We start from the raw sequence: 16,088 nt of genomic DNA on the forward strand, positions 1-16,088 counted from the left end.
TGCCCCAGTCACAAATGCTAGTCATTATTATTATTGGTCTGGAAAACTTATGGGCAAATGTGCCCAGTAAGTGAATTCTACTGAGGTTAAGGTTAGTGAATTACATATCTAGGATTTTGGAGGGGAAAATAAGTTTTCTTACGAAGGGTGTCAATTTGGATTTATTTATTTTTTTGAGCCTAAGTCTCACTCTGTTGCCCAGGCTGGAGGGCAGTGGTGTGATCTCGGCTCACTGCAACCTCCGTCTCCCGGGTTCAAGCGATTCTTCTGCCTCAGTCTCCTGAGTAGCTGGGACTACAGGCGTGTGCCACTATGCCCAGCTAATTTTTGTATTTTTAGTAGAGACAGGTGGTTTCATTATGTTAGCCAGGATGGTCTCGATCTCCTGACCTCGTGATCTGCCCGATTGGGCCTCCCAAAGTGCTGGGATTACAGGCGTGAGCCACTGCACCTGGCCTCAATTTGGATTTATATTGTCTTTGGGAAATGGGAATTATTAGATCTGTTAGGGATCCTGTAAGAAAAGGCACAGGACTTGGAGTTCTAATATTCTGTTTTCTTTTATTGATCTGAATAGGTAAATGAATATAAAGAAAATCAAAACATCGCTTATGTGTCTCTGAGACCAGTACAGACTACAGTTTTAATAAAAACAGCTAAGGTCTATCTTGCCCCCTTTTCACTCAGTAATTACCAGCTAGACCAGCTTATGTGCCCCAAATCCCTATCAGAAAAGAATTCTAACAATGAAGTGGCGTGTAACAAGACTAAAATAAAGAAAACTTGCAGAAGGATTATACCTCCAAAGATGAAAAACACATCTTCCAAGGCAGAATCCATGCTGCAAAATTCATCCTCAGCTGTTCATACTGAAAGTAACAAGCTACAACCCAAGAGAACGGCAGATGCGATGAATCTCAGTGTTGATGTGGAAAGTAGTCAGGATGGAGACAGTGATGAAGATACCACACCAGGCCTGGTAAGAACTTAATTAGTAGCTTGTTCTGGTTTCTCTTTTTTGAAATTTGAAGTTCTGATAAATCGAAGTTTTTCAAGGATCTCTCTGGTACAAACAAGTTATTTCATCATCTAATGTAAGTATAAATGTAATAATACATTTTTATTATTTTTAAGGTTTAACAAATAACTTCCTTGGGTTATTTTTGCTCTTGCTGTTGATGTGTCAATGAAAGGATTGACTTAATCTTTACTCTGCTTCCCTTTTTATTTCTCTAAACTAACTGCATATATTTTTGGGTTTAGTCATACTTTATGGTGCCTTGCTCACCTTTACATGTTTATGTACAGTATATCAGAAGTCATCAGTTTGTGGGACATGGTATTGACTGACCTTTGATATCAGGGTAGGGAAACATAAACTGATTCTATGGATGTGTTGAATAATATTTTCTTTAAATGCAAAACGAGATAAATGACAGAGTAGATAAGAAACATGAGAAACACATTTGTTCTATGTAATTCCAATCAATTTAAGGAATTTGGTGTGTAATTTTTTTCTTTTTTTTTTGGAGACAGAGTCTCGCTCTGTCGCCCAGGCCAGAGTGCAGTGACGCTATCTCGGCTCACTGCAACCTCGGCCTCCCAGGTTTAATAGATTGTCCTGCTTCAGCCTCCTGAGTAGCTGGGATTACAGGCGCGTGCCACCACACCTGGTTAATTTTGTGTTTTTAGTAGAGACGGGGTTTCACCATGTTTGTCAGGCTGGTCTCTAACTCCTGACCTTGTGATCCACCCGCCTCAGCCTCCCAAAGTGCTGGGATTACAGGGGTGAGCCACTGCGCCCAGCCTGGTCTGTAATTCTTTTGGCTTCTACTGCCTACCAGGAGCGCTGTGCTCCATTCAAAGTGACAAATTTTAACTGGACAAGATAAAACATACATAGCACATGACACAATGTTGCTGGAACTCAGAAAACAGAAAATGATCCTAGGGAAAGGGAGATACTATAATTGAAGGCTTATTGTTATGAAATAGAAGTTTGCTTTATGCTTTCTCGTCCCAGAGTTAAGAACCAGGACTCATAGTGGGACAGCATGGGGTAAGTATTAAATGAATTGGACTTGGGGTTGAGAGCCTAGCATGGCCACTTCTTTTTTTTTTTTTTTTTTGAGACGAGTCTTGCTCTGTTGCCCAGGATGGAGCGCAGTGGCATGATCTTGGCTTACTGCAAGCTCCTCCTCCCGGGTTCACACCATTCTCCTGCCTCAGCCTCCTGAGTAGCTGGGATTACAGGCGCCCGCCACCATGCCCGGCTAATTTTTTATATTTTCAATAGAGACAGGGTTCCACCATGTTCGCCAGGATGGTCTCGATCTCCTGACCTCATGATCCGCCCGCCTCGGCCTCCCAAAGTGCTGGAATTACAGGCGTGAGCCACCGCGCCTGGCCTAGCACGGGTACTTCTAAGAAACCTTGTTCCTTTAAGCAAATCACCTTAGGGGATTGGATAAAATCTGTGCTTCTCAAACTTTAGGCTATATCAGAATTACATGGAGAGTTTGTTAAAACTCCATTGCAGGGCCCCACCAACAGTTTCTGATTCAGAAGTTGGGGCATACAATTTGCATATCTTTTTTCTTTTTCTTTCTTTTCTTTTTTTTTTTTAATGGAGATGTTGGGATGTTTGTGGGGTGGAGGGTGGGAGGTGTTGCCCAGGCTGGTCTTAAGCTCCTGAGCTCAACCAGTCCTCCAACCTCAGACTCCCAAAGTGCTAGGATTATAGGCTTGAGCCACCACACCCAGCCCAATTTGCATATTTAACAGTTTCCTAGAGACGCTGATGTTAGTCCAGGACTGCACTTTGATAACCACTGGATTAGGTTATCCCTTTGGCCTCTTAGACTGTAAGATTCTGAAGAAGTCGGGCTCGGTGGCTCACGCCTGTAATCCCAGCACCTTGGGAGGCTGAAGCAGGTGGATCACCTGAGGTGGGGAGTTTGAGACGAGCCTGACCAACATGGAGAAACCCCGTCTCTACCAAAAATACAAAATTAGCTGGGCGTGGTGGCATAGGCCTGTAATCCCAGCTACTAGGGAGGCCGAGGCAGGAGAATCTCTTGAACCTGGAAGGTGGAGGTTGCGGTGAGCCGAGATCGTGCTGTTGCACTCCAGCCTGGGCAACAAGAGTGAAACTCCGTCTCAAAAAAAAAAAAAAAAAAAAGATTCTGAAGAATACAAGGTAAATATAAAGCAGATTTTAGTTTGATGTAATGAAATAGATCCATTAATAGAGTTGCTCCTAAAGAAAAAAAAAAGGAGGTGGACAGATCACCTGAGATGAGGAGTTCCAGACCAGCCTGCCCAAAATGGTGAAACCCCATTTCTACTAAAAATACAAAAATTAGGCCGGCCATGGTGGTTCATGCCTGCACTCCCGGCACTTTGGGAGGCCGAGGTGGGTGGATCACTTGAGGTCAGGAGTTGGAGACCAGCCTGGCCAACATGGTGAAACCCCGTCTCTCCTAAATATAACAAATATTAGCCAGGCATGGTGGTGGGCACCTGTAGTCCCAGCTACTCAGGAGGCTGAGTCAGGATAATTGCTTGAACTGAGGAGGTAGAGGTTGCAGTGAGCCGAGATCATACCACTGCACACCAGCCTGGGCGACAGAGCGAGACTCTGTCCCCACTTCCCCATCAAAAAAAAAGAAAATATAAAAATTAGCCAGGCGTGGTGGCAGGTGCCTGTAATCTGAGCTACTCGGGAGGCTGAGATGGGAGAATCGCTTGAACCTAGCTGGTGGAGGTTGCAGTGAGCCGAGATCAGGCCACTGCACTCCAGCCTGGGTGACAGAGCAAGACTCTTGTTTTAAAAAAGTAAAAAATAAAGCCTCCCAAATAGCTGGGACTACAGGCATGTGCCACCTTGCCAGGCTAATTTTGACTTTTTATTTTGTAGAGATGTGGGTGTGCCATATTTATTGCCCAGGCTGGTCTAAAACTCCTGGGCTCAAGCAGGCTGCCCACCTCGGCCTCCCAAAGTGCTGGGATTACAGATGTGAGCCACTGAGCCCAGCCAAGATGCTTTTTTTTTTGAGAAAGGGTCTCACTCTGTCACCCAGGATGGAGTGCAGAGGCACGATCTCAGCTCACTGCAACCTTCACCTCCCAGGTTCAAGCGATTCTCCCATCTCAGCATCGCGAGTAGCTGGGATTACTGGCGTGTGCCACCATGCCTGGCTAATTTTTTGTATTTTTAGTGGAGAAGGGGTTTCTCCATGTTGGCCAGGCTGGTTTTTAACTCCTGACCTCAAGTGATCTGCCTGCCTCAACCTCTCACAGTGCTGGGATTACAGGCGTGAGCCACCGCGCATGCCATGTCTTTCTTTCTTGGTTTATTCTTTCATTTTGGTGAAGTACAGCTTTCTGAGAAAAAGTGTATACGAGGCAAATATTTTGCATATCAGAGAAAGTTTTTTGGTTTTTTGTTTTTTGTTTTTGAGACGGAGTCTCACCTGTCACCCAGGCTGGAATGTAGTGGTGCGATCTCAGCTTACTGTAACTTTTTGTTTTTTTAATAGAGATGGGGTTTTACCATATTGGCCAGGCTGGTCTCAAACTCCTGACCTCATGATCTGCCCGCTTCAGTCTCCCAAAGTGCTAGGATTATAGGCGTGAGCCACTGCACCTGGCCCAGAAAAAGTCTTTAGCTTTATATTTGATTGATGACCTAATTGGATTTAGAATTGTAAGTTGAAAATAATCTTTCCTTAGAATTTTTATGCATTGTTCCATTGTCTTCCACCTTCCTTCAATGTTGAAAGTTTGTGCCATTCTGATTCTGGATTCTTTGTGATCTTTTTTTCCCCTCTGCATGCTTTTAAGATCTTTTCTGGCTGGGTGTGGTAAGGCAGGCCTGTAGTTTCAGCTTCTTGGGAGGCTAAGGCTGGAGCCCAGGAGTTCAAGGCTGCAGTAAGTTATAATCAAGCCAATGCACTTCAGCCTGGGTGACAGAGTGAGAGGCTATCACTTAAAAAAAAAAAAATTGTGATACCATGCCGAGGCCTGGGTTCATCTTTGTTTTTTTTGTTTTTTTGTTTTTTTTTCTTGAGGTGGGGTCTCACCCTGTCGCCCAGGCTGGAGAGCAGTGGCACAGTCTTGCCTCACTGCAACCTCTGCCTTCTAGGTTCAAGCGATTCTCCTGTCTCAGCTTCCTGAGTAGCTAGGACTACAGGCATGCGCCACCACGGCTGGGTAATTTTTGTATTTTTAGTAGAGATTAGGTTTCACCATGGTGGCTAGGCTGGTCTTGAACTCCTGATCTCAGGTGATCTGCCCACCCAAAGTGCTTGGATTACAGGCATGAGCCATTGCACCCGGCTTGCTTTTTTTTTTTTTTTTTTTTTTTTGAGACAGTCTCGCTCTTGCCCTGGCAGCTAGAATGCAGTGGTGTGATCTCGGCTCACTGCAACCACTGCCTCCCAGGTTCAAGCAACTCTTGTGCCTCAGCCTCCCAAGTAGCTGGGATTACAGGTGTGCACTACCACACCCAGCTAGTTTTTTTGTATTTTTAGTAGAGATGGGGTTTCGACACGTTGGCCAGGCTGGTCTCAAGTTCCTGGCCTCTAGTGATCTGCCTGGTGGCCTCCCAAAGTGCTGGGATTACATGCATGAGCCACTGAGCTTGCTTGCCTGGGTCCTTTTTCATTCATTATGCATCCAAAGGCTGCATACTCATTGGGCCTTTTTAATCTGGAAGCTCATGTCTTTAGTTTTGAGAAACTTTAAAATAATATTTGTTTTCAAACTATTATTTTTTAGAGATGGGGTCTCACTCTGTTGCCCAGGCTAGAACACAGTGGTGTCATCATAGCTTACTACAACCTTGAACTTCTGGGCTCCAGTGATCCTCCTGCTTTGGTCTCCCACTTAACGTTATTTTTCTTTCTTTTCTTTTCTTTTTTTTTTTTTTTGAGATGGAGTCTGGCTCTGTTGCCCAGAGTGGAGTGCAGTGGCGCCATCTCGGCTCACTGCAAGCTCCGCCTCCCGGGTTCATGCCATTCTCCTGCCTCAGCCTCCTGTGTAGCTGGGACTACAGGCGCCCACCACCATGCCCGGCTAATTTTTTGTATTTTTTAGTAGAGATGGGCTTTCACTGTGTTAGCTAGGATGGTCTCGATCTCCTGACCTTGTGATCTGCCCGCCTCTGCCTCCCAAAGTGCTGGGATTACAGGCGTGAGCCACTGCTCCCAGCCCTTTCTTTTTTCTTTTTTTTTTTTTTGTTTTGTTTTTTGAGACGGAGTCTTGCTCTGTGGCCCAGGCTGGATGGAGTGCAGTGGCATGATCTGGGTTCACTGCAACCTCCGTCTCCCGGGTTCAAGCAATTCTTCTGTCTCAGCCTCCCAAGTAGCTGGGACTACAGGCGTGTGTCACCACGCCCGGCTAATTTTTGTATTTTTAGTAGAGACTGGGTTTTGCCATGCTGGCCAGGATGGTCCTGATTTCCTGACCTGGTGATCTGCCTGCCTCGGCCTCTCAAAGTGCTAGGATTACAGGCGTGAGCCACCACACCCGGCCTCCCATTTATATTATTTTTTAATAATTGATTCTCTTCCAATTTCTCTGCAGTTTCTCGAACAATGAATTGGATATTGGACCTCTAAGACTGAGTCTCTATTTTTTTGTCTTTTCTGTTCATGTGTTTATCTTTTTGTTCTACTTTCTAAATTTAAGCCTTTTCATGGATTTAAAAACTAGTTACTGAGTTCTTATTTTTTGAATTTTCTTTTCTTACAGTATTTTGCTATTTCCTGAATATACTGCCTTATATCTCAGGGTTTTAAAAAATTAGCTTACTGTTACATTAGTGGCTTTTTAGGAGAAAGTAGAGACATGTACTTACTCACTCTACTGCGTTTAAGGGAAGTTTTTTTGTTGGGAAAAAATAACTTTTTTTTTTTTTTTTTTGAGACGGAGTTTCGCTGTTATTGTCCAGGCTAGAGTGCAATGGTGCGATCTCGGCTTGCTGCAACCCCCACCTCCCAGGTTCAAGCGATTTTCCTGCCCCGGCCTCCTGAGTAGCTGGGATTACAGGCTCCTGCCGCTATACCTGGCTAATTTTTTTTTTTTTTTTTTTTGTATTTTTAGTTGAGACAGGATTTCACCATGTTGGCCAGGCTGGTCTCGAACTCCTGACTTCAGGTGATCTGCCCACTTCGGCCTCCCAAAGTGCTGGGATTACAGGTGTGAGCCACCACGTCTGACCAACTTTTATATTTTCAGTAGAGATGGGGTTTCACCATTTTGGCCAGGTTGGTCTTGAACTCCTGACCTCAGGTGTTCCATCCACTTCAGGTTCCCAAATTGATGGGATTACAGGCGTGAGCCACTGCCCCTGGCCAAAAATAACTTTTGTGTAATAGTACAATTAATTGCCACTAGGAAATAATTTGCTACTAGATTATACTACTTGATTTCTAATATCAGATCACTCCTTAACTGGGAAGCCATACAGATATTTTAGGGGTATCCCAAATCCAGACTTACTGAAATATCCAATTCAGCAAACGTCTGTTTTGGTAAGATGATGAAATGAATAGAGATAGTACAATTTGAAGTAAAGCATTCATGTAGAAAATGAAACATGTAGTTTTGTGAAGTGCTTTTCCTATAGATTATATAAAGTAATGGAATCTTTTTGGTGTAATTTTATAGGATTTTTCGGGATTGTCACCCTACGAAAGGAAGAGACTGAAAAACATATCAGAAAACGCAGACTTTTTTGCTTCTCTTCAGTTGTCTGAGGTTTGTGTGGAGTCTATTTAAAAGCAAGACGCAGGGCCGGGAACAGTGGGTAGCACCTGTAATCCTGTCACTTGGGGAGGCTGACATGGGAGAATCGCTTGAGGCCAGGAGTTCGAGATCAGCCTGGGTAACATACGGAGACCCGCCCCCCGCCCCCCACCCCAATCTCTATAAAAAGTAAATTAGTTGAGCATAGTGATGCATGTCTGGAGTCCTAGCTACTGGGGTGGCTGAGGTGGAAGGATGGCTTGAGTTTGGAAAGTCAAGGCTGCCGTGAGCTATGATCATGCCACTGCATTCCAGCTTGGGCAACAGAGCAAGACCCTGTCTCAAAACAGCAACAACAACAAGAGCCGTAAAACCCAAGATGTCATAACTCCCACCAGGTCAATAACATATCAGGTTTCATAGTGTCATATGAGGGAGGGTAAAATTGGAGCAGGTTTTGTGCTTAATAGGAAGAGGTTACTGTACTCCGTTGATTCTAAGGCATTATTTTTTTGTCTTTTTTTTTTTTTTTTTTTTTTGAGACGGAGTTTTGCTCTTGTCGCCCAGGCTGGAGTGCAATGGCACGATCTCGACTCACTGCAACCTCTGCCTCCCAGGTTCAAGTGATTCTCCTACCTTAGCTTCCCGAGTAGCTGGGATTACAGGCGCCTGCCACCACGCCTGTAATTTTTGTATTTTTAGTAGGAATGGGGTTTCACCATGTTGGTAAGGCTGGTCTCGAACTGCTGACCTCAGGTGATCTACTTGCCTTGACCTCCCAAAGTGCTGGGATTACAGTTGTGATCCACCATGCCTGGCCTGTCTTTTTTTTTGAGACAGGGTCTCGCTGCGTTGCCCAGGCTGGAGTACAGTGGCGCTGATCATGACTCATGGCCTATCTTAAGGATCTTTAGTTCCTGAATAGACCTTAGTTTAGTGTGGGTATAGTAGCAGATGCTTAATATTTTAAAAGGTAAGATACGTAGTTATAACATTTTTACATGATTTTTATACTTTACAGTCTGCTGCAAGACTCCGTGAAATGATAGAGAAGAGACAGCCTCCTAAATCCAAAAGGTAAAATATCTAGTTTGCAATGCCTGAACCATGATACATTGCTCAACTGTTTTATAATTTGAAAAAAATGGTTTGGTGTGGTAAGCTTAACAGATCATAAAGTGCTATTTAATCTCAGTCCCTCTAGGATCTCTGAGGGAGTGCTACCCTTTAATAACTTTACAATTCTCATCTTCGTCAAAGGAATATGGAGCAAATAAAATGGAGAGCTGAATTTTGTTTATATTTATTGTTGCTACTAATGAAGGGAAATCTTTATTTCCACTAAATTATTGTTACTTAGAAAACTATTAAAGATTCTTCTACTTACTTTTAATTTTTCTGGCTATCTTTTTGCTTCTCAATTTGTTTTTGCTTTCTTAGTCCTAGAATAAAGGAAAGGAATTAACATTTATTGAATATCTATGAAACATACTGCAGTGATCTAGCAATTTTGTCCTATATTATCTCATTTAACTCTGACAACCACTGCATGTGGTAGGTAATATATTCATTTTGTGAGTTAGAAATCAGGCTCAAAAGATAAAATTGTTGGCTGGGTGCAGTGGCTCATGCCTATAATCCCAGCACTTTGGGAGGTTGAGGCAGGGGGATCACCTGAGGTCGGGAGTTCAAGACTGGCCTGACCAACATGGAGAAACCTCATCGCTACTAAAAAAAAAAAAAAAATTAAAAATTAGCTGGGTGTGGTGGCACATGTCTGAATCCCAGCTACTCAAGAGGCTAAAGCAGGAGAATCGCTTGAACCCGGGAGGCGGAGGTCATGGTGAGCCAAGATTGCACCATTGCACTCCAGCCTGGGCAATAAGAGTGAGACTCCCATCTCACACAAAAAAAAAAAAAGCAAAAAAAACAACTATTTGCTGAAAGTCAAAACAGCTTATAAGTGGTAGCTTTAGGATTTGAACTCCAGGGTGTTTAAATTTTGAATTATCTCCATTGCATTTTAGCAGCGCTTACATATAAATGAAGAAACTAAAATCTTGGTATCATTAGCTCATTTGTTTAGTGCCAGTTCCTAATGAAATGTAGCTTCATTTACTTGGTTTGATTCTGTTACAGGACAATTAGCTTGAGAAAAACTAGACCTTTAATCATGGCCAGGTATTTTCAAGTGTGAAAAGTTACTATAAGAGGAACATCATTAACACTGGAAAAACAGTAGCACTGGTCCTGTTGCCAGCTGATTAGTAGCTTTACATTTGCATTTTTTTATTAGCCAAGATTGGTGATTTCTTCCTAAATCACAAAATTCTAGCCCTTAATAGTTGTATAGGTAGTAGCAAGTTGATAGTATGGAAGTTGTGTAATGTAGCGGAGAAGTGTAGCCTTTGAGATTTAGCAAATTTGGGTTCAAGTTTTGATTCAGTCACTTACAGCTATGACAGTAACCTTGGATACTTTATATAATTTTTCTTTCCTTTTCTGTAAAGCTGGCATTATGCTAATCTAGAAGGATTTAAATTTTTTGAAAATTATTAAATATACATATAAAAAGGTACATATAATGTATTTGTGTAGTTGAAAAATTATACAGGTCCCATCCATGTACCTGCCATCCAGGTTAATAGAAATTACGAATACCCCTGAAGGCCCATATATACCCCTCCCTCCCGATACAACCACTATGCTGAATTTTGTGGTAATATTTCCTTGCATTTATTTATTGCTTTTTTTTTTTCTGAGATGGAGTCTTGCTCTGTTGCCCAGTCTGGAGTGCAGTGGCGCGATCTCGGCTCACTGCAACCTCCACCTCCCAGGTTCATGCCATTCTCCTGCCTCAGCCTCCTGAGTAACTGGGACTATAGGCGCCCGCCACCACGCCCGGCTAATTTTTTGGATTTTTAGTAGATGGGGTTTCACCGTGTTAGCCAGGATGGTCTCAATCTCCTGACCTTGTGATCCGCCTGCCTCGGCCTCCCAAAGTACTGGGATTACAGGCGTGAGCCACCGTGCCCAGCCTATAGTTTGATTTTTATTTATTTATTTTTTTGAGACAGAGTCTTGCTCTGTTGCCCAGGCTGGAGTACAGTGGTGTAATCTTGGCTCACTGCAGCCTCTGCCTCCCAGGTTCAAGCAATTCTCATGCCTCAGCCTTCTGAGTAGCTGGGATTACAGGTGCTCATGACCATGCTCTGCTAAATTTTGTATTTTTAGTAGATACGGGGTTTCGCCATGTTGGCAAGGCTGGTCTGGAACTCTGGACCTCAAGTGATCCACCTCAGCCTCCCAAAGTGCTGGGATTACAGGTGTGAGCCACTGTGCCTGGCTATTGATTTATAGTTTTACTACCAGTGAGTGTATCCTTAAACACTATATTGTTTAGCTTTGTCTTTTTTTGGTGTTCACATACAATATGCCTTTTTTGTATTCTGAGATTTTCTTATTTTGCTCATCTTTACATATTTATGCTTTTAAATTTACCCATGTTGATGTGCACAGCTTTATTTCGTTCTTTTTTTCTGCTATATGATATTCCACTGTATGAATGTACTACATTTTATTCTACTGTTGATGAACAATTGAGTTGTTATTTTTATTATGAAAAGTGCTGCTCCAAACATTCTTAAGTCTCTTAGTGCTTATGTATGGGAGTTTCTCTAGGAGTAGATTTCTAGGATTGTATGACAGCCCATATTATTCCATATACTCAGGTGTCTTTTTTGAGGATTAAATATGAGATGGAATATTGACTACAGTTTTTAGTATATAGTATACTTTCAATCAATAGGTTTTACTAATTCTCGAAGTAATGTGGACTATAACTGATAATTTTTTATGTGAATTTTTGGAAATAATTTCAGAGGCTTCTCTTTCCCCAACATTTTAAAATGAATTACTTTTTTAAAAATGAAAAAATAGTGCATAAAAAAATAGAGAATGTATATTATTTAAAAAGTAAACTACAGTGTATGGAAGGGAATGCAGTGAAACGTTTTAAGTTTCCTTCCTATTTTAGACCTTAGTTTTCCAAGCCTTTTCCCTAGAAGTAGTAGTTTTATGTGTATTCCTCCACAGGTAACCTCAGCGTGTACAAATGTATGTGTGTATGTAACCTTTTTGTATACATGTACTGGACTTTGTTTTTGCTTTTTATAACCGAGGGTTCCTTTCAGCAGTGCATAAAGATCTATGTCATTCTTTTTATGGCTGCATATTATTCTATTAGATATGTATACCATAATTTAACAGACCTCACCTCTTTTTGATGAACATTTAGGTTTGTTTTTTCCATACTTCTTATTAAGATAATTGTGGCCATGTATATATATATCTATGCAGTTTATAAATATATCTGTGGGATATATTCCTAGAAGTTATCTCTTTAATATTAGTAAATACATTTTATTGTTTTGTGAGTATAACATGAGTTTTTCTCCACTCCTTTAGAAAGAAGCCTAAGAGAGAAAATGGGATTGGATGTAGAAGGTCAATGCGATTACTGAAAGTTGATCCTTCGGGAGTTTCATTACCAGCAGCCCCAACACCGCCGACATTAGTAGCAGATGAAACTGTAAGAAAATGTGCAAATATAATATTTTAATGTAATAAAATACTGAAAAATTTGAAGTGTTGAAACTAGACTAAAAGTTCATTAAATTATGTTTAATTTTATATTTCATTAATACTTGAATGTTGTATGGTTTTGTTTTGTTTTTTTGAGATGGAGTCTCACTCTGTCGCCCAGACTGGAGTGCAGTGGCATGATCTTGCCTCACTGCAACCCCCTCCTCCCGTGTTCAAGCGATTCTCCTGCCTCAGCCTCCCGAATAGCTGGGATTACAGGCACATGCCACCATACCTGGCTGATTTTTTTTATTTTTGGTAGAGACGGGGTTTCACCATGCTGGCCAGGCTGGTCTTGAACTCCTGACCTGAAGTGGTCTGCCTGCCTCGGCCTCCCAAAGTGCTGGGATTACAGGTGTGAGCCACTGTGCCCGGCCCATTTGTACGGTTTAATGAGTAAGATTTCGAAGTCGTAAAGACTGTATTGGATTCTGTATTTCTGCAGGACTTACCTGCTGTAGGATTGTGGGTGAGTTAATTAACCTTTCTGATTGTTTCTCCATTAAAAAAAAGTCAGCAATAATAGAACCCTCAGTAACTATGTACAATTTTATGTCAGTTAAAAAAAAAAAACCTCAAAGAGCTACTGTAAAGATAAATGAAATCATATCTATAAAGTTTCTCACATATTAGGGGCTTAGTAATCAATAGAATATAGTTATTAATGTTAATAAATAATACGTGATAATGTGTAGTTTTAGTGAGTAGAGTTTTATTTAGCAAACATTTTCTAAATACTTTTTATTCAAGAACACCTATTTTTAATACTTTATATGTAAGTGTTTAATTGTAAATAGGAAGATAGCACTAATTAGGCTGGTGTTTTGGGAGCAAATTGCAAATCTAGGTGTTATGGGAAGCAGCATAGAAGAGTAGCTTCAAATTTTTTTGAAGCCTCAGCCCACAAGAAATATATTTATGGCCAGGTGTAGTGGTTCATGCCTGTAATCCCAGCACTTTGGGAGGCTGAGGCAGGAGGATCGCTTGAACCCAGAAGTTTGAGACCAGCCTAGGCAACATCAAGAGACCCTGTTCTTACAAAAAAAAATACAAAAATCAGCTGGGTGTGGTGACATGTGCCTGTAGTCCCAGCTCCTCAGGAGGCTGAGGTGGGAGCATCACTTGAGACATTAATTTAAAAAATATATATATATTTATTTACATTGTAACTATCACACATATATGCAACTGAAACCACAGTTTGTCAAACGACACTTACTACATGTGGTGCACTTTGGTATTTCTTTTTTTTTTTCTTTTTGAGACAGTCTCCCTCTGTCACCCAGGCTGGAGTGCAGTGGCACAATCTCAGTTCACTGCAACCTCCGCCTCCCGGGTTCAAGTGATTCTCATGCCTCAGCCTCCAGAGTAGCTGGGACTACAGGTGTGTGCCACCATGCCTGGCTAATTTTTTTTTTTTTTTGAGATGGAGTCTCAATCTGTTGCCCAGGCTGGAGTGCGGTGCTGTGATTTTGGCTCACTGTAAGCTCTGCATCCCAGGTTCATGCCATTCTCCTGGCTCAGCCTCTGCTGGGACTATAGGCACCTGCCACCACGCCCGGCTAATTTTTTTGTATTTTTAGTAGAGACGGGGTTTCACTGCGTTAGCCAGGATGGTCTCAATCTGACCTCATGATCCGCCCGCCTCGGCCTCCCAAAATGCTAGGATTACAGGTATGAGCCACTGCGCCCGGCCCACGCATGGCTAATTTTTGTAGTTTTAGTAGAAATGGGGTTTCGCCATGTTGGCCAGGCTGGTCTGGAACTTCTGGCCTCAAGCTATTTGCCTGCCTCAGCCTCCCAAAGTGCTGGGATCACAGGTGTGAGCCATGTACCTGGCCTGGTATTTCTATTCTATTCTCATTCACTACAACAAATTGCTAGTTGTGACATATTAACATGATTTCTCACCCACTAATTGGTTACAAACTGTTTAAAAAAATACTAATGTAGGTATAATACTGAGTAATGAGTTAAGATAATCTGAGTCAATTCTTAGCTTCTCCAGTTATTGGCTGTGTGACTTTGGGCAAGTTAACTCCTCTTAAGTTTCTGGGGTTTTTTTGTTTTTGTTTTTTGTTCTTTTTTGAGATGGAGTCTTGCCCTGTTGCCCAGGCTGGAGTGCAATAGCGCAGTCTTGGCTCACTGCAACCTCCAACACCTGGGTTCACACGATTCTCCTGCCTCAGCCTCCTGAGTTGCTGGGATTACAGGTGCCTGCCACCACGCCCAGCAAATTTTTGTATTTTTAGTAGAGATGGGATTTCACCATATTGGCCAGGCTGGTCTCGAACTCCTGACCTTGTGATCCGCCTGCCTCGGCCTGCCAAAGTGCTGGGATTACAGTCTCTAAGTTTCAATCCACTGTCTTTAAAATGTGATACCTCATTTGCTAGGTTGTTGAGAGGATTAAATGATATAATACATGTTATTATTACTTTATAGGGTACCTGGCATTCATTTATTGAACAATTATTTTGAATGTCCACGATATGCCACCATTACTGTTGATGTTGAAAGTGAAGTTGTGGGGAAAACAGACAAATACCCTTGCCCTCCTTGTGTTTACATTCTAGGGCAGGGAGCCCAACAAATAACTTTTTATTTTTTATAACAGCCTTTGTTACCTCCTGGGCCTTTAGAAATGACTTCTGAAAATCAAGACAACAATGAACGATTTAAAGGATTTCTGCAGACATGGACAGGAATGAGCAAGGTATCACTTGGGAAGGCTAATAGCCTTTAGAATCATCTGTTAAGGAAATATATATATATGTAAAAATATATACATATTAACTTAGTTCTTTCATCTCTCCCAATGTTTCAGCCAAGTAGTAAGAACACTGAGAAGGGATTATCTAGCATTAAAAGGTAAGTTGAAATTCCTTGTGTTTCTTTTATATTTTTTGAGATGTTTGAGTTATAAAGACTATACACCATTTTAGGGAATTTTGAAAGTGAGATGAAATGTTTCCACCCTAACAACTGTTGTTTTTGTGTATTTCCTCACAAGTGTTGCCATATACAATACCACTAGGATATAAGCTTCATATACAATACCACTAGGATATAAGCAAGAATTCTATTTCAATAACCAGAACAGTGCCTGGCACATAATATATGTTCAATGTTGAATAAATGAGTGAATCCACATACATTTTTACTATATGTTGTAATGTATATACAATTTTGCATTACACTTTTTTCTTTTTCTTTTTCTTTTTTTTGTTTTTTGAGATAAGGTCTCCCTCTATCGCTTAGGCTGCAGTGCAGTGGCACTATCTTGGCTCATTGCAACCTTCGCTTCCTGGGCTCAAATGATCCTCCCACCTCAGCCTCCCAAGTAGCTTGGACTACAGGCGTGCACCATCACATCTCACTAATTTTTGTATTTGTAGAGATGAGATTTTGCTGTGTTGCCCAGGTTGGTCTTGAACACCTGGGCTCAAGTGAGCTGTCTGCCTTGGACTCCCAAAGTGCTGGGATTACAGGTGTGAGCCAGTGTGCCTGGCCTGCGTTATGTTTTTTTTCATTTGTGGTTGCATGTTACTAGAGTCTTTAAAATTATTGAATAATTATAAAATATTCCATTGAGTAGAAGGAGTTCACTTCTCCTCCTACCTGCTTGGTATTTGCGGTTGTTTTCCATTTAGCTTTGTGTGTTTGTGTATGTGTTTGTTGAAGTATATGGA

General features: G+C 41.7%; 1 protein-coding gene across 3 annotated transcripts in view; it reads left to right on the forward strand.

Annotated features, from left to right (window-relative positions):
• WDR76 (WD repeat domain 76) overlaps positions 1-16,088 on the forward strand; it is a 41,502-nt gene that overhangs the window by 578 nt on the left and 24,836 nt on the right. For 2 of the 3 annotated variants that reach the window (XM_003814953.4, XM_003814952.4), the window contains exons 2-7: positions 578-979; positions 7,675-7,764; positions 8,774-8,829; positions 12,220-12,343; positions 15,014-15,112; positions 15,224-15,267. In XM_003814953.4, coding sequence (XP_003815001.1) covers positions 710-979; positions 7,675-7,764; positions 8,774-8,829; positions 12,220-12,343; positions 15,014-15,112; positions 15,224-15,267 — 683 coding nt within the window. In that variant the 5' untranslated portion in view covers positions 578-709. The remainder of the gene's footprint in view (positions 1-577; positions 980-7,674; positions 7,765-8,773; positions 8,830-12,219; positions 12,344-15,013; positions 15,113-15,223; positions 15,268-16,088) is intronic. The other variant, XM_034938666.3, reaches the window with a different exon arrangement.

The sequence above is a fragment of the Pan paniscus genome, chromosome 16 (assembly GCF_029289425.2).
Source record: "Pan paniscus chromosome 16, NHGRI_mPanPan1-v2.0_pri, whole genome shotgun sequence".
Lineage (NCBI taxonomy): Eukaryota > Metazoa > Chordata > Mammalia > Primates > Hominidae > Pan > Pan paniscus.